Below are 15,245 nucleotides of genomic sequence, written 5' to 3' on the forward strand. Positions count from 1 at the left end.
TGGCGGCGCCAGAGATTTTCTCTAGGGGGTGCTGTGGGGTAGCTTGACGTTTCATAGAGGGTGCTCAAACATTAAGGGTTTCCCATTAATGCACCAGAGCTACAGTTGATTCCCCGTTCTGCCCTTTTAATTCCATGATCAAATTTCTGCGCTGCAGACCCTCCACCAACCCGTCTTCACCACTTTTTCTTATTAAAGGAAATGCTCCCCTAACGCAGCGCCTGTTCAAAATCTACCTCAAGCAAGTTCTCATTCAATCCGGCCTATCTCCTATATCATACGCGGGACATTCCTTCAGGATAGGTGCAGCCACCTCTGCTGCTAATCAAGGTCTCTCTACCTCATCCCTACAACGACTAGGACGGTGGTCCTCCTCCGCTTTCACAACCTACATTCGCCCGGACATCAGCGCCGTACTGGCTTCCCAAAGATCTCTCAGACCCTAACTACGGTATTTATGCATATAACTGGTGGTGGTTCATATCACGTTTACGCGTATACATGTTTCATTATGGTATCTGATTTCAAACTGCATTCCTGTCTAGTCCACGGGCCCCGCCCACAGGGAATATGTCTCGTCTCACGTAGCATCTACATGTCACTGGCTATATTCTCCTGCACGCAGGTATCTAATCCAGGCCCGCGCTCAAATGGGCTGTGTAAAAATGTATAACCTGCACGTCAGGTCGTAAGAATGAGAAAGGAAAAAAAAGAGAGAAAGAAAGAAGAGAGTAAAAAGAAGGGACTGTGGGTCCCCGTAGACTTCGGTTTCCGTCATAAACAAGATCCCTGCTTCGGCAGGACGTTCGACCTTCGCGGCGGCGTAGTCAAGCCCTGCTAGCCAGGCAGGCGACCCTCAGGTCGTTTTCAGATAAGACCGGCACTGACTTCGGCAGTCAGAGTCTCAGCATGACCCGTAAGCTCCGGCAGTGATTCCGGCCCCGTGCCGCATACATATATTAATCTATTATCTCCTCCCCAGATCACCACAGTCACCCTACAACGTAAGAACTCAGTTCATCTCAGTATTCTATACTTCACTGGTTTTGGGGATTTTCATCGGAGCGGTTCTTTCCCTCCCGAATGATTATCCTGCAAACCGGGACCTAATCGCCAAAACATCATTCCATTCTCCTGTTGTATTATCATGGCAATCATTTCATTTATATGACGTGTAACAATAAACATGTATTCCATACATCACGTCTCTCCGGTTTGAACTTGAATCTTGTGTCTCGCAACATCTGACATGTTTGCAGCGTGAAGAGATGTATTTGTTGAGAATCCCAGCATGAATCTCTTTTCTGTCAGTAAGAAACCAAATCTTTGAAAAAACAATGACAGATTTGTCTCTGATGCATCGTCTGCATTTTAATGACAGACAAGTAGACATAATCTTTCCCAATCCGCAATCCTTTCTTTCTTGGTTTCTCTCCAGGTAGCGATGCCAGCATGGCGTCCTCCAGCAGAATACCCAATGTTTGCATTCATTGCACCAATTGGCTGTGTGTCTACATCTGCTGTTCTTCCTTATTAACAGACACTTTAAAAGATAAGGAAACACTGCATGCTTGTGTTGAAGGACAAGTGTTTTAGATGGACTCCTGCTCCGCCTCAAACTTCACAGACATGCCGGTTAAAGCCTCATTCCTTTGTGAAAGAAGAGGCTTCAGCAGCATCAACACAGAGGGAGAATGATCTGCCGACAGTTGTTACTGATCGGCCTGGGTTCTTAACGCCATGATTTAAATAATCCATCTTCTAATAGAAGAGGGATGCCTCTGATTATACTGCGAGAGCATTTGAATTTTTAATTGTTGATAAACAAGTGCATCATGTCCTCAAGAGAAATAATTGCTCAGTATTACATTGGAATGTTTTATTAACCAATATAACTTTGTTTTCATAATCACAGGTCTCCGTGCAGAATATGGCCCCTTAATATTCAAAGAAAATCTCTTGACTTGAAACTATTCCTCTCAGACTATTCCATCACAGTATCTTTATAGTTTTTTGTTTCAGCTCGTAAACATTGTCCATCAATTCAAAACGCACAGTGTCAGTAAAAGAGTAGCTGTTACGTTCCCTATTGGGCTAGGGGTACCAAAGGGAACAACACGACCAGAGTAGAATTGGTAAAAATAAGTGGCTTTATTACAGCAGGTGGCAACAAAAAGATAGGCAAGCAGCCTGAAACAATAAACGGCCAACAGCTGATACAACCAGCAACACAGGGAGAACTTCAAAAGGAAGTTATAAGGAAACAAACCCTCACGTTACACGTGGTACAAAATAGGAATGAGGAAAGCTGCACACACACAGCTGCAGCTGGTCTACAGGTGCTAATCACCTGGATCTAAGCTAACACGTTTATACAAATAACAACAGCTGATCAACAGGTGATAATGACCTGGGTCTAAGCTAACAATCCTAAACACAGTTACACAAATAAGAGGCACAACACACTACTTGCACTCTGCTAAGTAGTCCACGGATTACAAGGGAGCTAACAGCATAAACACACGAGTAAAGTATCACGAGGCTAGAGGCGTCTGTCTCCCAACACAGAGCCTCCCGAATGATCCGCGTTCCCAGCGTTTGTACTCCTCCCCCCGTACGAAGTTCCGGAAGCGGGCGGAGATTGGATGACGTCCTCCAATCACCGGCTCCGATGTTGCGGGGTCGGAACGGCCAATGGCATCAGGGGAACTGTGCAGCTCATTTACATATCACACACACACACGCACACAGCTGGAAACACTCACAGGCAGATTGATGAGCAGACAGAAACAGCAGCCGTAACAGTAGCACATTACAGTTTCCTTAACTAGTTACTTATTCTTTATTTCACTAGAGGAGAATGTGAATATCTATCCCTCAGATTCAGTCCCTGGTATCTTAGAACAGTTTCATCCTCAATTAAAGCCCCTTTAGTGTGACTAATGAGGCATGCAGGAAGGTCCGTGGTAATTGGACAAAGTTTGAGTTTGACCTTTATTTTTACAGAAGCACCCAGAAGAGTCGGCCTGAATGCATTGTTCTTCATTTCTGGGATATAATGTAATTGTGACATGCTCTAGTTTGCATTATAAACACGATGGGACTACAATGCAACAAATTAACAAGGTCATAAAAGTGGAATGAAATTGCCTCTTTTATCTTGTTTTTTGCATGCTCCTTTATCAACTTGAAGTACTCATTCAGAGCAAGGTGAGGACACTAATAATGTGATGCTTGATGATAACAGAGAGGAGAGAAGAAGAGTCGGCCTGAATGCATTGTTCTTCATTTCTGGGATATTTAAGCCCATCTTCTGGAGGAGATTTCGGCTGGAGCAATAATGTAATTGTGACGGTAGTTTGCATTATGAACATGATGGTTTTTCTTATTGTTTTTTGCATGCTCCTTTATCCATTTGCAGTAACAATTCAGAGCAAGATGAGGACACTGATGATGTGATGCTTGATGAGAAAAGAGCAGAACAGTTTTGACCTGCAGGGTTACAGGATCACATCAAGCACATAATCTGACATATTAACATGTTACTGTCATTTATGTATAAACAACAACAGAAAGCCCTGGCCTGCATAAGGAACACAAGACTGGCCTTCCTTTTGTATGGTTAGTTATTTGTAAATGTTGTCAGTGCAGAATGTGTGCTGTGTGAAAACATCTTTGCACGTTCGTCTTTCTTTGAAGCAGAATATAAACACGTTGAGGTGCAAGAGGTGTGAAACACAGTGCTCTGAGAAAAGAAGTGGTTATTATTGTTTGTGCAGAACGCCAGCTAGAAGAGTTAAAGTAAAGCAACACATAAACTAATGTGAGTAATAAACAGTGCAAACTAAAACCTTTGTTTTAGGGGGGAAAATGCAGAAAACTAAATCCTGGTTATCAATTCTGAGCATTAGAAGCCAAACATGTGTATACAAATATTGAATAAGAAGTTTAGAGAAGAACATATTGACAGACATCTTTATTAAAAAAAGAAGGTATATTTAAACCAATAATGGTGTTGCATACTGAAATCTTCTGGGCTGCTTTATTAAAACATAACATTAACTTGAAATGTTTTCTTTCTCCTATTCTACAAACCATTGAGGAACAATCTGGCAGTTCTTGCACAAAGCTACTTTAGTATATGGAGAAAAGGATCAAAGTTGGGGGAGGGGAGTATAGGAACAATGGATCATTAGATTTAGTTTCACCAGAATTGTTACTGACATTTCCTTGTAAGGAGGAGTCTTAGCTGTATTAATGGTAATGGAAAATTGTTAGTCATTTTTATTTCATGTTCCCTTTCAGCTAAAGTTACTTATCATACTAATTAGCAGGAGAGACACAAAAGCTGAACATCCATGAATGTTGCACTTGATGGTGTTCACTGGATTATTATGAATTATGTTCATAATAGGATGATGATGTTTAGCTGATGATCAGAATGTCAGAAATAAAGTACAGTATTGGAGTAACATTCAGAATTCTATATTGTATGTGATATTTACTGTATGATGTGTCTTCTGTTTTACAGGGATCAGTGTTGGGACTCCTGTGTTTGTGCTGAAGGGAGAGGATTTGATTCTGAATGTCACCAAAGCTGTTGTTCTTGGGGAATTTGATTTATTTTTCTGAATATAATAAAAGTATAATAGTGAGATTCAATTAAGGACAAAAAAGTCGCTGCTAATTACGATGGAAGAATTGAGTTTCCTGTGAACAATTTTTCTGTGAAATTGAAGAATCTCCAAGAGGCAGACAGTGGAGTTTACTCTGCTGAAGTGACAAAAGGTTCAACAGAAGTACTAACAGAATACAACGTCACAGTTCAAGGTAGGTTTGTTAACCTCTCAAACACTGATAGAGTTTCTGTGGTCAAATCATTTCGATTTTACAAACATTTCTAGTAGTATATCATAAAAGCAACATCTTATATTTTTATAATCAATTCAAAAGCATTTTCTGCTACATGCACCATTTAATAAAGCTTTTCTATTCCTATATTTTCCATTATCTATGTGTTCATACAAATGAACAAGTTACTCTTCTTATATGTTTCTGATTTTTTGGATTCTACTAAAGATCATGTTTGGCAATTCTTTGTTTCACTCTGCTGTGACAATGTATTCCATTGCATTTACTAATTACCTAATTGTCATTAACCCAATGTAAGTATATGATATTCATAATAACATAAACTAATTACTTTACTTTTGGGACAAATCAATATCAAAGCAATGCAAAATAATACAACAAGGCTTCTACCTAGGTGTAAAATATAAAACAACAGAACAATGTAACCTTAGAAAAAAATAAACAAAAATATGTTTGTTTAGTTTCAACAATGGGTCCTCTGCTCTTTTTATAACAAACAGAATATGCTTTTTTAAGTTCACTGCAGTATGTGAATTAAGAGCTTTCACAGCATTTTTAATAAATCCCCTGTCCACCCACTGAGCTGTCAAAGAGGGAAACAATTCATTGAATATTCAGGCAAAATAAAGTCTAAAGATTTCAAACAAAATTTTTTAGAAAAATATAGTTACAAATACTTTTTTATTTAAAGCCCCAGTGAAGTGCATGTTTTTGCACCAAAATGAAATGGCAGTTTCATTCCTTACATATCATTGTGCCTGTTCATGGCTAAAATAATTTTTAATAATTCATAATTAATGAATTAATGAATTATTAATTTTGCCGTCTGAGCCTAACAGAAGTTGCAGACGATAGTGGCTGTGACGTCACAAGATGTACCCAGTTGCGATTGTAAACCTGGCGGAGACTCTGGAAAGTGATACTAGTGTGAGAGAAATGATTGATTTGGACAGCTTTTCGGACAGGATAGATGAGGAAAGTGATCAATCTGGTGCACTTTGAGGGCAACATTAAGAGATTTATGGATACAGCTCTCAACACTCATATGAAACATATATTTCAATAATCAAAAAACAATTCACATGCGCGGTGGGGGGGGGGGGGATTTCCTGTATTCTGGTGCATTTTAACAGGTGGTTTGATACTTTTATGTAGCTATAGTAGCATGAGGAAAATGATTGGTACTTTTTGTAATTTCATCCAGTAGTAAAGAAAGGAAACATATTTGATTATTAATTCAGAGCCGTCTTTGAATTAATAAAATGCAGTTTAAATGCCCATTTTTTGTACATTTATATACAACAATAAATATTTTTGAGTGCATTGAGAGATATTGTTGTGGAGAGTCATTTATATATAAATCGCAAAATACATTTGTGAATCCTTCTGTGAGCATTTATTAATATTGAGACTGATCTGATTCCATACAGATGTTAAGTTCCCGGAATGGTATCATTGACTTAAATGTTCAAATAAATGTTGCTCGTCTATATTGGTCATATGATGCCCCTTGACTGAAATGTTTCCTCTTCAATATCTCCACTGATTTCCTTAAAATTCTGGGATGAGAGTCCACATCACAATTTACTCTAAACCTTTCATTTCCCTTTCATCACTCACCTCAGCAATGGAACTCTCTCCACTGTCCCCGTGTTCTGCCTCTGACTCACTCTCAAGCGCTTAGATGTCAAGAGAGGTGGTGAAGTGATCATTATTTATTGAGCAGTAGGCTATACTCTTTCACATTGAATCATAAGAAGTCAAACTGAATGTAAATACAACTGACTCTAAAGTAAGTCCCAGTCTGTGACATTGGACATTTTGAAGATTCAAAGCCCAAAGCAGTCCATGGTGTCTGGGGGAGAAAACATATCAAACCAAGAGATCGTCAGCTTTGATTTTCGCTGTATTAACAATGTCCTGAACACTTGGTGTGTGTGCCTTACCTCCGCTACCGGCATCGCTTCATACAACAGATCTGAGCTGTCCAACTATGATAACACTCCTTGACAGTGGCGGCTGGTGGAAAATATTTTTGGTGGGTCTGTTGATATAGTGAGTAAAAACATTTTTTTTGGGAGAAATGACCCCTTGAATTGGGACTTCTGGTGATGTAATGACCCCATAAAATCGTGGTTCTAGGGCCAGGAACAACCAGGCTGAGTCGGGCTGAGTATGCTAAACTAGAGAGAGAATCGCTGTCAAGGGGGCTACAACTACAACAAGATGAACATATTTGACCGTGATTTAATTGTAATACACGTTTCAAAATGATGCCGAAGTAACAACATACTGATACCGGATAGTAAAAACCATGAATTAAGGCTTTGACATGTCTGCAGACAGACGGCAGGCGAAAAACCTTTTAAAATGTGTGTTTTCTAATGGAGATTTGGCTAAGCTAACGTTGTAAATGCTCCGACCGTCCACACTCACAACAACGGCCTATACAGACATAAATAAACCAGCGACTGTATTCGCCATGACACAGACAGTTTGTGGTTTGTACTTGTTTAACTTTTGTCTAGTTTCTGAACAGATATGAAGAGCTGTGAGCTCTGAGTGCTAAGAGCTAACGGCTGTGTTGTTTTTCTGAGGAGCTCATTGAAGATGACGTCACGGCTCCGCCTACACTGCGTTACTATAGATACTACCCCAGTTCCTCATGAGTCTAAAAAGCAACGTGGGCGCCAACGTGAGCGCCCTCGTGACCAAAATATTTGACGGCGCTGATTGGCTGAAATTATGTTTCGGCGGCACAGTTTACTATTGAGACTTTTGCTACGTGCTGGTTGCTGCTGTGTGGCTCGGGGGCAGCGCCCCGTAATGATAAACTAATGCCAAGGGCAAGGCCAGGCAGGAAACATGTGACTTATCAGTAACTTTAGACATCGTAACACAATTTTAAACAAGATCTTATTGTAGATTATACATTTTACTGATACCAATTGTATGATAATTACCTTGTTCATTAAAAATAAAAAATATAAAATATATATATTTTTGAAATATATATTTTTTGAAATATATATTTTTTAATTTAATATTTTTTTAAATATTTTCTTTTGTATGTGGGAAGAGGTGGGGCGGCGCCCCTAGCGCCCCTATGGGCTGGCCGCCACTGCTCCTTGAACATGCTCGCTATGTGAGAATCTGCCGCGCTCTACAAAGTGCGGCGAATGGATAGACCGATTCACGGAATTTCCACATGGTAAAAGTTGGGGGGTCTAAACTAATGATTTCAAAAAGTGGGGGGGACTTTTCCCACCCTCATATAATGGCTATGACGCCCATGAATCTGTCAAAATGACGGACTGCTTTCAGATTTGTCCGTCATTGTTAAAAAAATGACGGAAAATATTCGGTTAACGCGACCTCTCACATAACATTATATGACATACTCACATTACATCACATTTATTTATCTGACACTTTTATTGAAAAGTGCCTTGAAGAAACTAACTAAAAAAAGAAAGAAAGCTATACATTCACTAAAATCAATGTTGGTGCAACTGCATAAAATGATACACAGTATTTTTTATAAATCAGGTGTACACCTACTGCATTTAAAAGTACATTTTCTTTTTAAAAGAAGAAGAGTGACAGTATCCTAAATGAAAACAAAAAATGTAAGCGCGGCTACCTATACCAAGTAGTGGACCACAGAAAACCATAATTTACAAATCATTAACCTGCAAATTCTTCTTTAAATTAAATGTTGACTTCTTGGCAAATTATAGCATATTAACAGCTGGAAGGCAAAGCTTTCAATGGCGGTAATGTTGTTTTATTTTTCTCCTTTCAACACAAAATGATGGAGAATTTTCCATTCAATTCATGACTTCTTTAAACTCCAGTCAACAATGGAAGATTAGCTTTGGTTTCACTCGAGACTCGGTGTTGTGAGACTCTTGAACTTTGTGTGAGAATGAGCGTCATAATATATACTTCTTTACTTGAACATGTATTGTAACATTGTAATCATTCTTATAGTCCCCCTTTTTTTGTTATGTAGCAGAAACAACGTATTTCTCTAACTCTAAGGGTAAAAACTGTAAAATCCTTTGCATACAATAACATTAATTCCTGGTTCAAGTCCCCGAACAGACCTAAAATATGGAATGTGGACTGATACTTGTAGAAGTCCCAATTCACCTCCTGGGCTCTGCCGTGGTGTCCTTGAGCAACATTTTTGTCCGAGGATTGTCTGAGAAGTCAATAAATAATGTCCTTTGAGTCAAGATGGCCGCCCATAGCCATAGAGATTCAGAATACATAAACTGCAAGAAGAGCTGATGAGTCATTTCAACCGATCATTAACCAATCACAACTGTGCATTGAAGGTGGAGTTAGAGCACTTCTGGGTGCAGACACAGGACGTGGTTTAGGGCTTTCACACTAAAAGAGGGTAACGTGAAAATAAAGTCCATGGCTCAGTTGGCATACATCGTAATCCCAACAAGTGCAGTATGTGGAATACGACTCCTGATCATTTTTCAAGGACCTGGTGTGGTCTTTTTTACCTGAGCGTACACACTCTCGAGCTGAGCTGTGTTTCTAGGCTCAGTGGGTGCTGGAGGTGAAGTTTTAGGATCAACCAAAGCGTAGATGCAGGACAGAGGCAGAGCTGAAGCTTCATCAGCTGTTGGGTCCTGAGTCCGGGCTGGAGCTCCGAACTGGAACATAACAAAACTGATTGATTTACCAAAGGTTGTTTGTATAATATTGTATTTGTATATGTCATATATTCCTCAAATACAATACAATTCCATATTATTGTCTACAAAAGGGATAATGGTGTTTAAACAAAATTTAAGATTAGTTTGTATCATCTCAATCTGAGATTCAATGGTGACTTTTTTGTTCATCTTGCCTGCTTTTGGAAAAATAAAGTATCTTTCCAATACTTTACCTCTGTCGCCCGGGTCGTACAATTGGGTCCTATCTCCTAAGTGCCTGAGTTCGTAACAGACATGGGAATCAAGGTTCCCCTCTTCCGTTCATTTGTTCTGAGACAAATAATTAAAATGTCTGGTTCTCTGTACGTTACTGTGTTTAACTTAATAACACATTAACTAACACACAACTATCACACGGTTTGAAAACATATGTATCTCAAGTGCAGCTTAACCGTGAGAGGCTTCTGCTCTCAGTATGTGTTGTGTAAAAAAATGCAGAAGAAGTACAAACCACTCGGCTCAGGAAGTCACATGGCTTTGATTAACGGCTGTGTGACAAAAATAGAAAAGCAAAGTTCTGATCATGTTTGTGAGATGCGTGAAAAAAACCTTTGGTAAATGTCACTGTGTCTGCATTATGTTTACGACACCAGCATGTTATTTAGAGTTTTAAGAACGTGACACCTTCTGAATTTTAGAAGAAGGAGCATCGTTCCATCAGGGCATCAACTTATGGAAAAACTATATTTAAAAAAACTAAAACTAAAAACGTACACAAGCAAACAAATACACATCACTAAGAAACACAGTGCAGTTTGAATACAATAATTGCCAGACTGAGACCTCAGCCGGTTTAGAGAGAAGCATCGCGGTGCATCAGGTTAGTGTGACCCAAAGCTTAAAAAGAGCAAGCAGCACAACCAGAAATGTGAGCAGCAGGACCTGGAACTGCAGACAGACGGTGGTGTAGAAAGGAGTCATGGATAATAAACAGGAAATAACCATTACATACTGTGTGCATAGTAGACAACATAACTGTCTGAGGCTCCAGTTATTGATTTAGCTTGTTCCTCATATTCAGTCCAAGTCTGTTTAATTGTTAAAAATCGAAAATTCTGTTACATTTTTTTACTTTTCACTCAAAAGTTTAAAAAATACGTTGTCTCTTACCTGAGCAGTATCATAAATTATATTTTCGAAAATCACTCTTTTGCCTGCATGTCAGTAAAAAAAAGTGGATTTGCATTAATTTACATTTCATTTTGAGAGCTTCACCTTTAATGCTTATCACTTTCATACAATGTACATGACTTGAGCTGCATCTGCATTTAGTCCAGACATTGCGTCTAAATTATCTTTTTCAAGAGAATATTATAAAGAGCATGTTGCTGTATGAGAGGTTTCAGACATGTTTTATGCTCAATAGACAATGAGGATGTGTGGCATATGATTAACTTGAATAAAACACTTCAAATAAACAGTCAAACAAAAATAAATGTTTTTGATCAAATGAAAACTTTGACTTACTCTTTCGAAGATAGCACCAAAGTAATAGACCAATGATGGCGAGAATGAGAATTGTGAAGAATACCCCCAAAATGATGGGAACAGGGTCTGGTGGGTCAGGATCTGTAAATAAAAACATAAGCCACATTATAATGCTTGGTTACATTCATAAACTTAGTGTTACTGCATCACATCCTGCCAGACTGTTTTAATTACACAAAAATATCTTAGTAGCAGACCTGAGTAAGAAATAATTGAATTTGTTTGATTCAACCCTAATATGTTAAACCAAACAGTTACTCAGTTCAATGTGACATTTCCAACCTTCAACAGGTCACTGAATGAGCAAATGTAAACACCACCTGGCTCTTGTTCAATCAAAGAAACGCTGGTAGATAATGATAGCTGGTTTTGCAAGTCAAATTACTGGAGCAGAAACTTTCACCGACTTATTCCAAGTTTAGTTTTATAAACTACAAAATACTTCATTAAAACACTTCATTGTAGTTGAAAGATAACGCTCCTCATTTTATTTTGTTTGTACAGGTTTAACTGAAACATGTGACAATAAAAAAAAACAGGCTTTAAACTTTTAAAGACTCTGCCCCACACACACACGTTTTTTTTCATTAGTTGTCTGAGAAAACACTGCTCACAGCAAACATGTTTTGGAGATTTGCACTGCAAATGTTTATTTTATAATTATAATGGCTTCAATGGGTTCATTTCTGCCTCCTGAGAATCTCTTCCTTTAAATGTTTTTTTAAATGATAAAAAAAATGTTTTGACTTTAAACATAATTGTAACAAACCCAATGTATATGTCACACCTTGGAATACTTATTTACTGATTTAAAGACCCATAAAGGTTTGCTTTTTAAACTTATATTAAATTGTTTTTTCATAAAAGTGTTCTTAAAAAATGATTATACTGAAAGCTCTAAACTTTACTCCAAACTTTGTGTTATTATCAGGAAGTAGTTTCTCTTTTAGTCTTACCAACTTGCTGGTGGCAGACATTTTTGATTATTTTGGTGTCGCTGGTCCAGCTGACACGGTTGCTATGGTTACAGATGATCGATCCACTTGATTGGTAAACCTGGAGAAAAGTATCAGGGATGCCCTCTGACCGCTCTCCTCCCTCCTGACTGCAGGTTTGGTTGTCACATGAGAAAGTGCTGTTGGTGTGAGAGTCCTGTGAGCTGCAGGTCACAGTGAAGCTACAGGAGGAAGAGCTTTCAGAGACAGAGCTCACTGTGAGGAGAGGGAGAGACGCTCGATCTGAGGAGGGAAGAAGCAGGTGAAGAGTTTTAGAAACGAGACCACAGAAACTCTATCAGTGTTTTAGAGGTTAACAAACCTACCTTGAACTTTGACGTTGTATTTAGCTTCTGTTTCGTCTCCTGAATCCTTTGCCACTACAGCAGTATAAACTCCACTGTCTGCCTCTTGGAGATTCTTCAATTTCACAGAGAAATTGTTCTCAGGAAACTCAATCCTTCCAGTGTAATTAAGAGAGGCTCCTTTGTCATTAAAAGTGAATCTTACTATGTTACTTTTATTACATTTCCAGGAAAAATTATCAAATTTTCCAAGAACAACAGCTTTGGTGACATTCAGAAGCAAATCCTCTCCCTTCAGCACAAACACAGGAGTCCCAGCACTGGTCCCTGTAAAACAGAAGACACATCATACAGTAAATATCACACACAATATATGATTATTCGGGCAAAACTGAATATTTCTCTATTCCTACTATACGTGATTATAAAATACTCATATTATCAAGATTATGATCAGCATAATTATTATTAGCATGAATTACCATTTGAGCCTCTGTGGACAATAGTTTAATTTAATAATAAGTTTTCATTTAGATTGGACAGATCATCTATTTATCTGAAAAAGAATTACTAATAATACTTTCCCTCTTGTGCTCTCACCCTTTTGCCTGCAGGTTAGTCAAAAACAAATATATGTGGATTTGCACTAATTTACATTTCATTTAGAGAGCTTCACCTTTAATGCTCATTACCTTCATAACATTTACATTACTTGAGCTGCATCTGCATTGAGTCCAGATGTTGGTTGTGTCTAAATTATCTTTTTCAAACAGCTGAACACTTTAAAGCCTCTATATGTAGATTATTATATAGAGTATGTTGCTGTTTGAGAGGTTTCAGATGTTTTATGTGATTGCTCAATAGAAAATGGGGATGTGTCGGTGGCACATGATGAACTTGACTAAAACACTTAATTCCCACAAACAGTAAAACTAAAATAAATGTCTTTAATGAAATGCACACTTAGACTTACTTGTTCTTCTCGTTCGAAGATACCAAAGTAATACACCAATGATGGCGAGAACAAAAATGTTGCTCTCTATATCCAATGATCGCAACACATGGTAGTCAAAATCAGCCACCAAGAATACATCTATTTCCACTTGCTGATTAAAGCTGCCACTTTTGATCCTGAAACTGTCAGAAATAGATTCAGCGTCCTCAATAACTGCCAAACCACCTCAAGATTTTCCAAATCGGCCAAAAGTTTTTGTAGCTATTGTTTACATAGTACATTTATTTTAATTAACACAATTTATTCTAATTGTACAAATTGCCAAAAATATGCAACTTTTAATCCAGCAGTTTCTTTGTGCTGGGGAATACACATTTATATCATAAAACTTTGATGGATTCAACATTTACGGGTTCATTATGCCAACAACTACACTATGAAATATGCAAATATCTAAACTGTTACTTGAAAGGACTGAAAAAGTGCGTACCGCCACACAAAAGTGATAATCTTTATATCGACCAATTTATTCATAAAAGTATAGATACTATTTAATAATCCTAATGACTGGGGATTTTAGTTCAAGTTTCTGCTGTATTTCACATTCACTTACAATGAAGATATGTTCGCTTTACATCACCAGGACTTTGTGTCTGGATGTGGTTTCAACCGACATAACTCTATATATCAAAATATCTACATACAATTTTACATTTAATTAGTGTTACTACTTTATTAAATGACAATAAGTAGATAACTAATAATTGCATACATTTCTAAATACTACCTAATTTAAATATAGGAATCAAAAAACATTAAGTTTCTAATCTTATATTGTTTAAGTAGTATACAGTACAACAACTTTGACTGTGAAAACAAAAAAAAGTAGATCAACAAAAGAAGACAAAAAAATAATGTTCTTACCTCGTGATCCACATAAACAAAGCTCATAAACGAGAAAGAGAACTGGAACAAACGACTTCATTTTCCAAATGCGTTGTATGCGGAAGTGTCACAGCGTTTTGTGGGCCTCCATCTCCCCCAGTTTCCTGTCAGCAAAGCTTCGTTGCTCATGTCGGGGTGGTGTTGGCACAATGGGCTAGAGCAGGGGTTCCCAAACTTTTCAGCATGAGACCCAAAACAGAAATGTTGTGGTCCTAAGGGACCCAAGCTCAAAAAAGGTCATGATTTTCCATAATATCTACAGTTATAAACAAAGAATGCAACCCAACATGAATTTAAAATGTAAATGAAAATATTTATTTAATTATAAAAGTGCATCGCAGTAATTAGGTTTCTCACCATAACAACCTTCCCTTTGAGCTTGCCCAGAAAAAATAAGGATAAAAGCAGAAAGACGAAATGGACGTGCAGTCAAGTATATAAAGTCTAAATCAAATTTTAATTATAAAATTCTAAGAAGTGCAATATTAAGTTTGTCGCTAGCTCAAAAACTATGTCCACACCATTTTAAACTATTTTAAATGAACAAAGAACAAACATGTTGTAAACAGAAAGGGACAAAACACTAACTATAAGTGCAGTCAAGTGTAAACAGTACATCGAAGGTGAAACCACATTTAAATTCTAAGAAGTGCAACATTAAGTTTGTGACTAGATCAAAAACTATCTACACACATTTTTTAAACACTTTTAAATGAACAGAGCTGTTATAAAACACTCTGAGAGAGAGACAAAAAACTCCAACACTTGGCAACTGATTAACTTTTTTTTTGTGGAGGCTGACTTGATAGGATGCCCTCAGTGCCCCTCCCTCTGTTCCCTTTGAATGCCTGAAAATAACAGAGAAGATATTATCATTAACATTGCTGGGTTATTGGGTGATTTTTAACACCAGCCGGCGTACGAATGTGGACCTGGCAACCGCATT

The 15,245-nt window shown here is 37.8% G+C and overlaps 1 protein-coding gene across 1 annotated transcript; it reads right to left on the reverse strand.

Moving 5' to 3' along the window:
* Positions 1-8,273: 8,273 nt before the first annotated feature.
* Positions 8,274-14,397, reverse strand: LOC307020205 (SLAM family member 5-like). Its single transcript, XM_079651423.1, has 6 exons — positions 14,279-14,397; positions 12,421-12,726; positions 12,056-12,337; positions 11,079-11,180; positions 10,722-10,765; positions 8,274-9,548 (listed from the first exon to the last, which is right to left on the reverse strand). The coding sequence occupies exons 1-6, from the start codon at positions 14,337-14,339 to the stop codon at positions 9,369-9,371; spliced, it is 975 nt and encodes a 324-aa protein (XP_079507549.1). The 5' UTR covers positions 14,340-14,397; the 3' UTR covers positions 8,274-9,368.
* Between the last annotated feature and the right edge of the window lie 848 nt (positions 14,398-15,245).

Source organism: Notothenia rossii, assembly GCF_949606895.1.
Source record: "Notothenia rossii genome assembly, chromosome: 9".
Taxonomy (NCBI): Eukaryota; Metazoa; Chordata; class Actinopteri; order Perciformes; family Nototheniidae; genus Notothenia; species Notothenia rossii.

Excerpts from the sequence above, each read along its gene's own strand:
- LOC307020205 (XM_079651423.1), bottom strand. The coding sequence starts at position 14,339 with ATGAAGTCGTTTGTTCCAGTTCTCTTTCTCGTTTATGAGCTTTGTTTA. Across the intron at positions 12,338-12,420 it reads ATACAACGTCAAAGTTCAAG|ATCGAGCGTCTCTCCCTCTC; the intron begins GTAGGTTTGTTA and ends TTCCCTCCTCAG. Across the intron at positions 11,181-12,055 it reads TGTCTGCCACCAGCAAGTTG|ATCCTGACCCACCAGACCCT; the intron begins GTAAGACTAAAA and ends TTTTATTTACAG.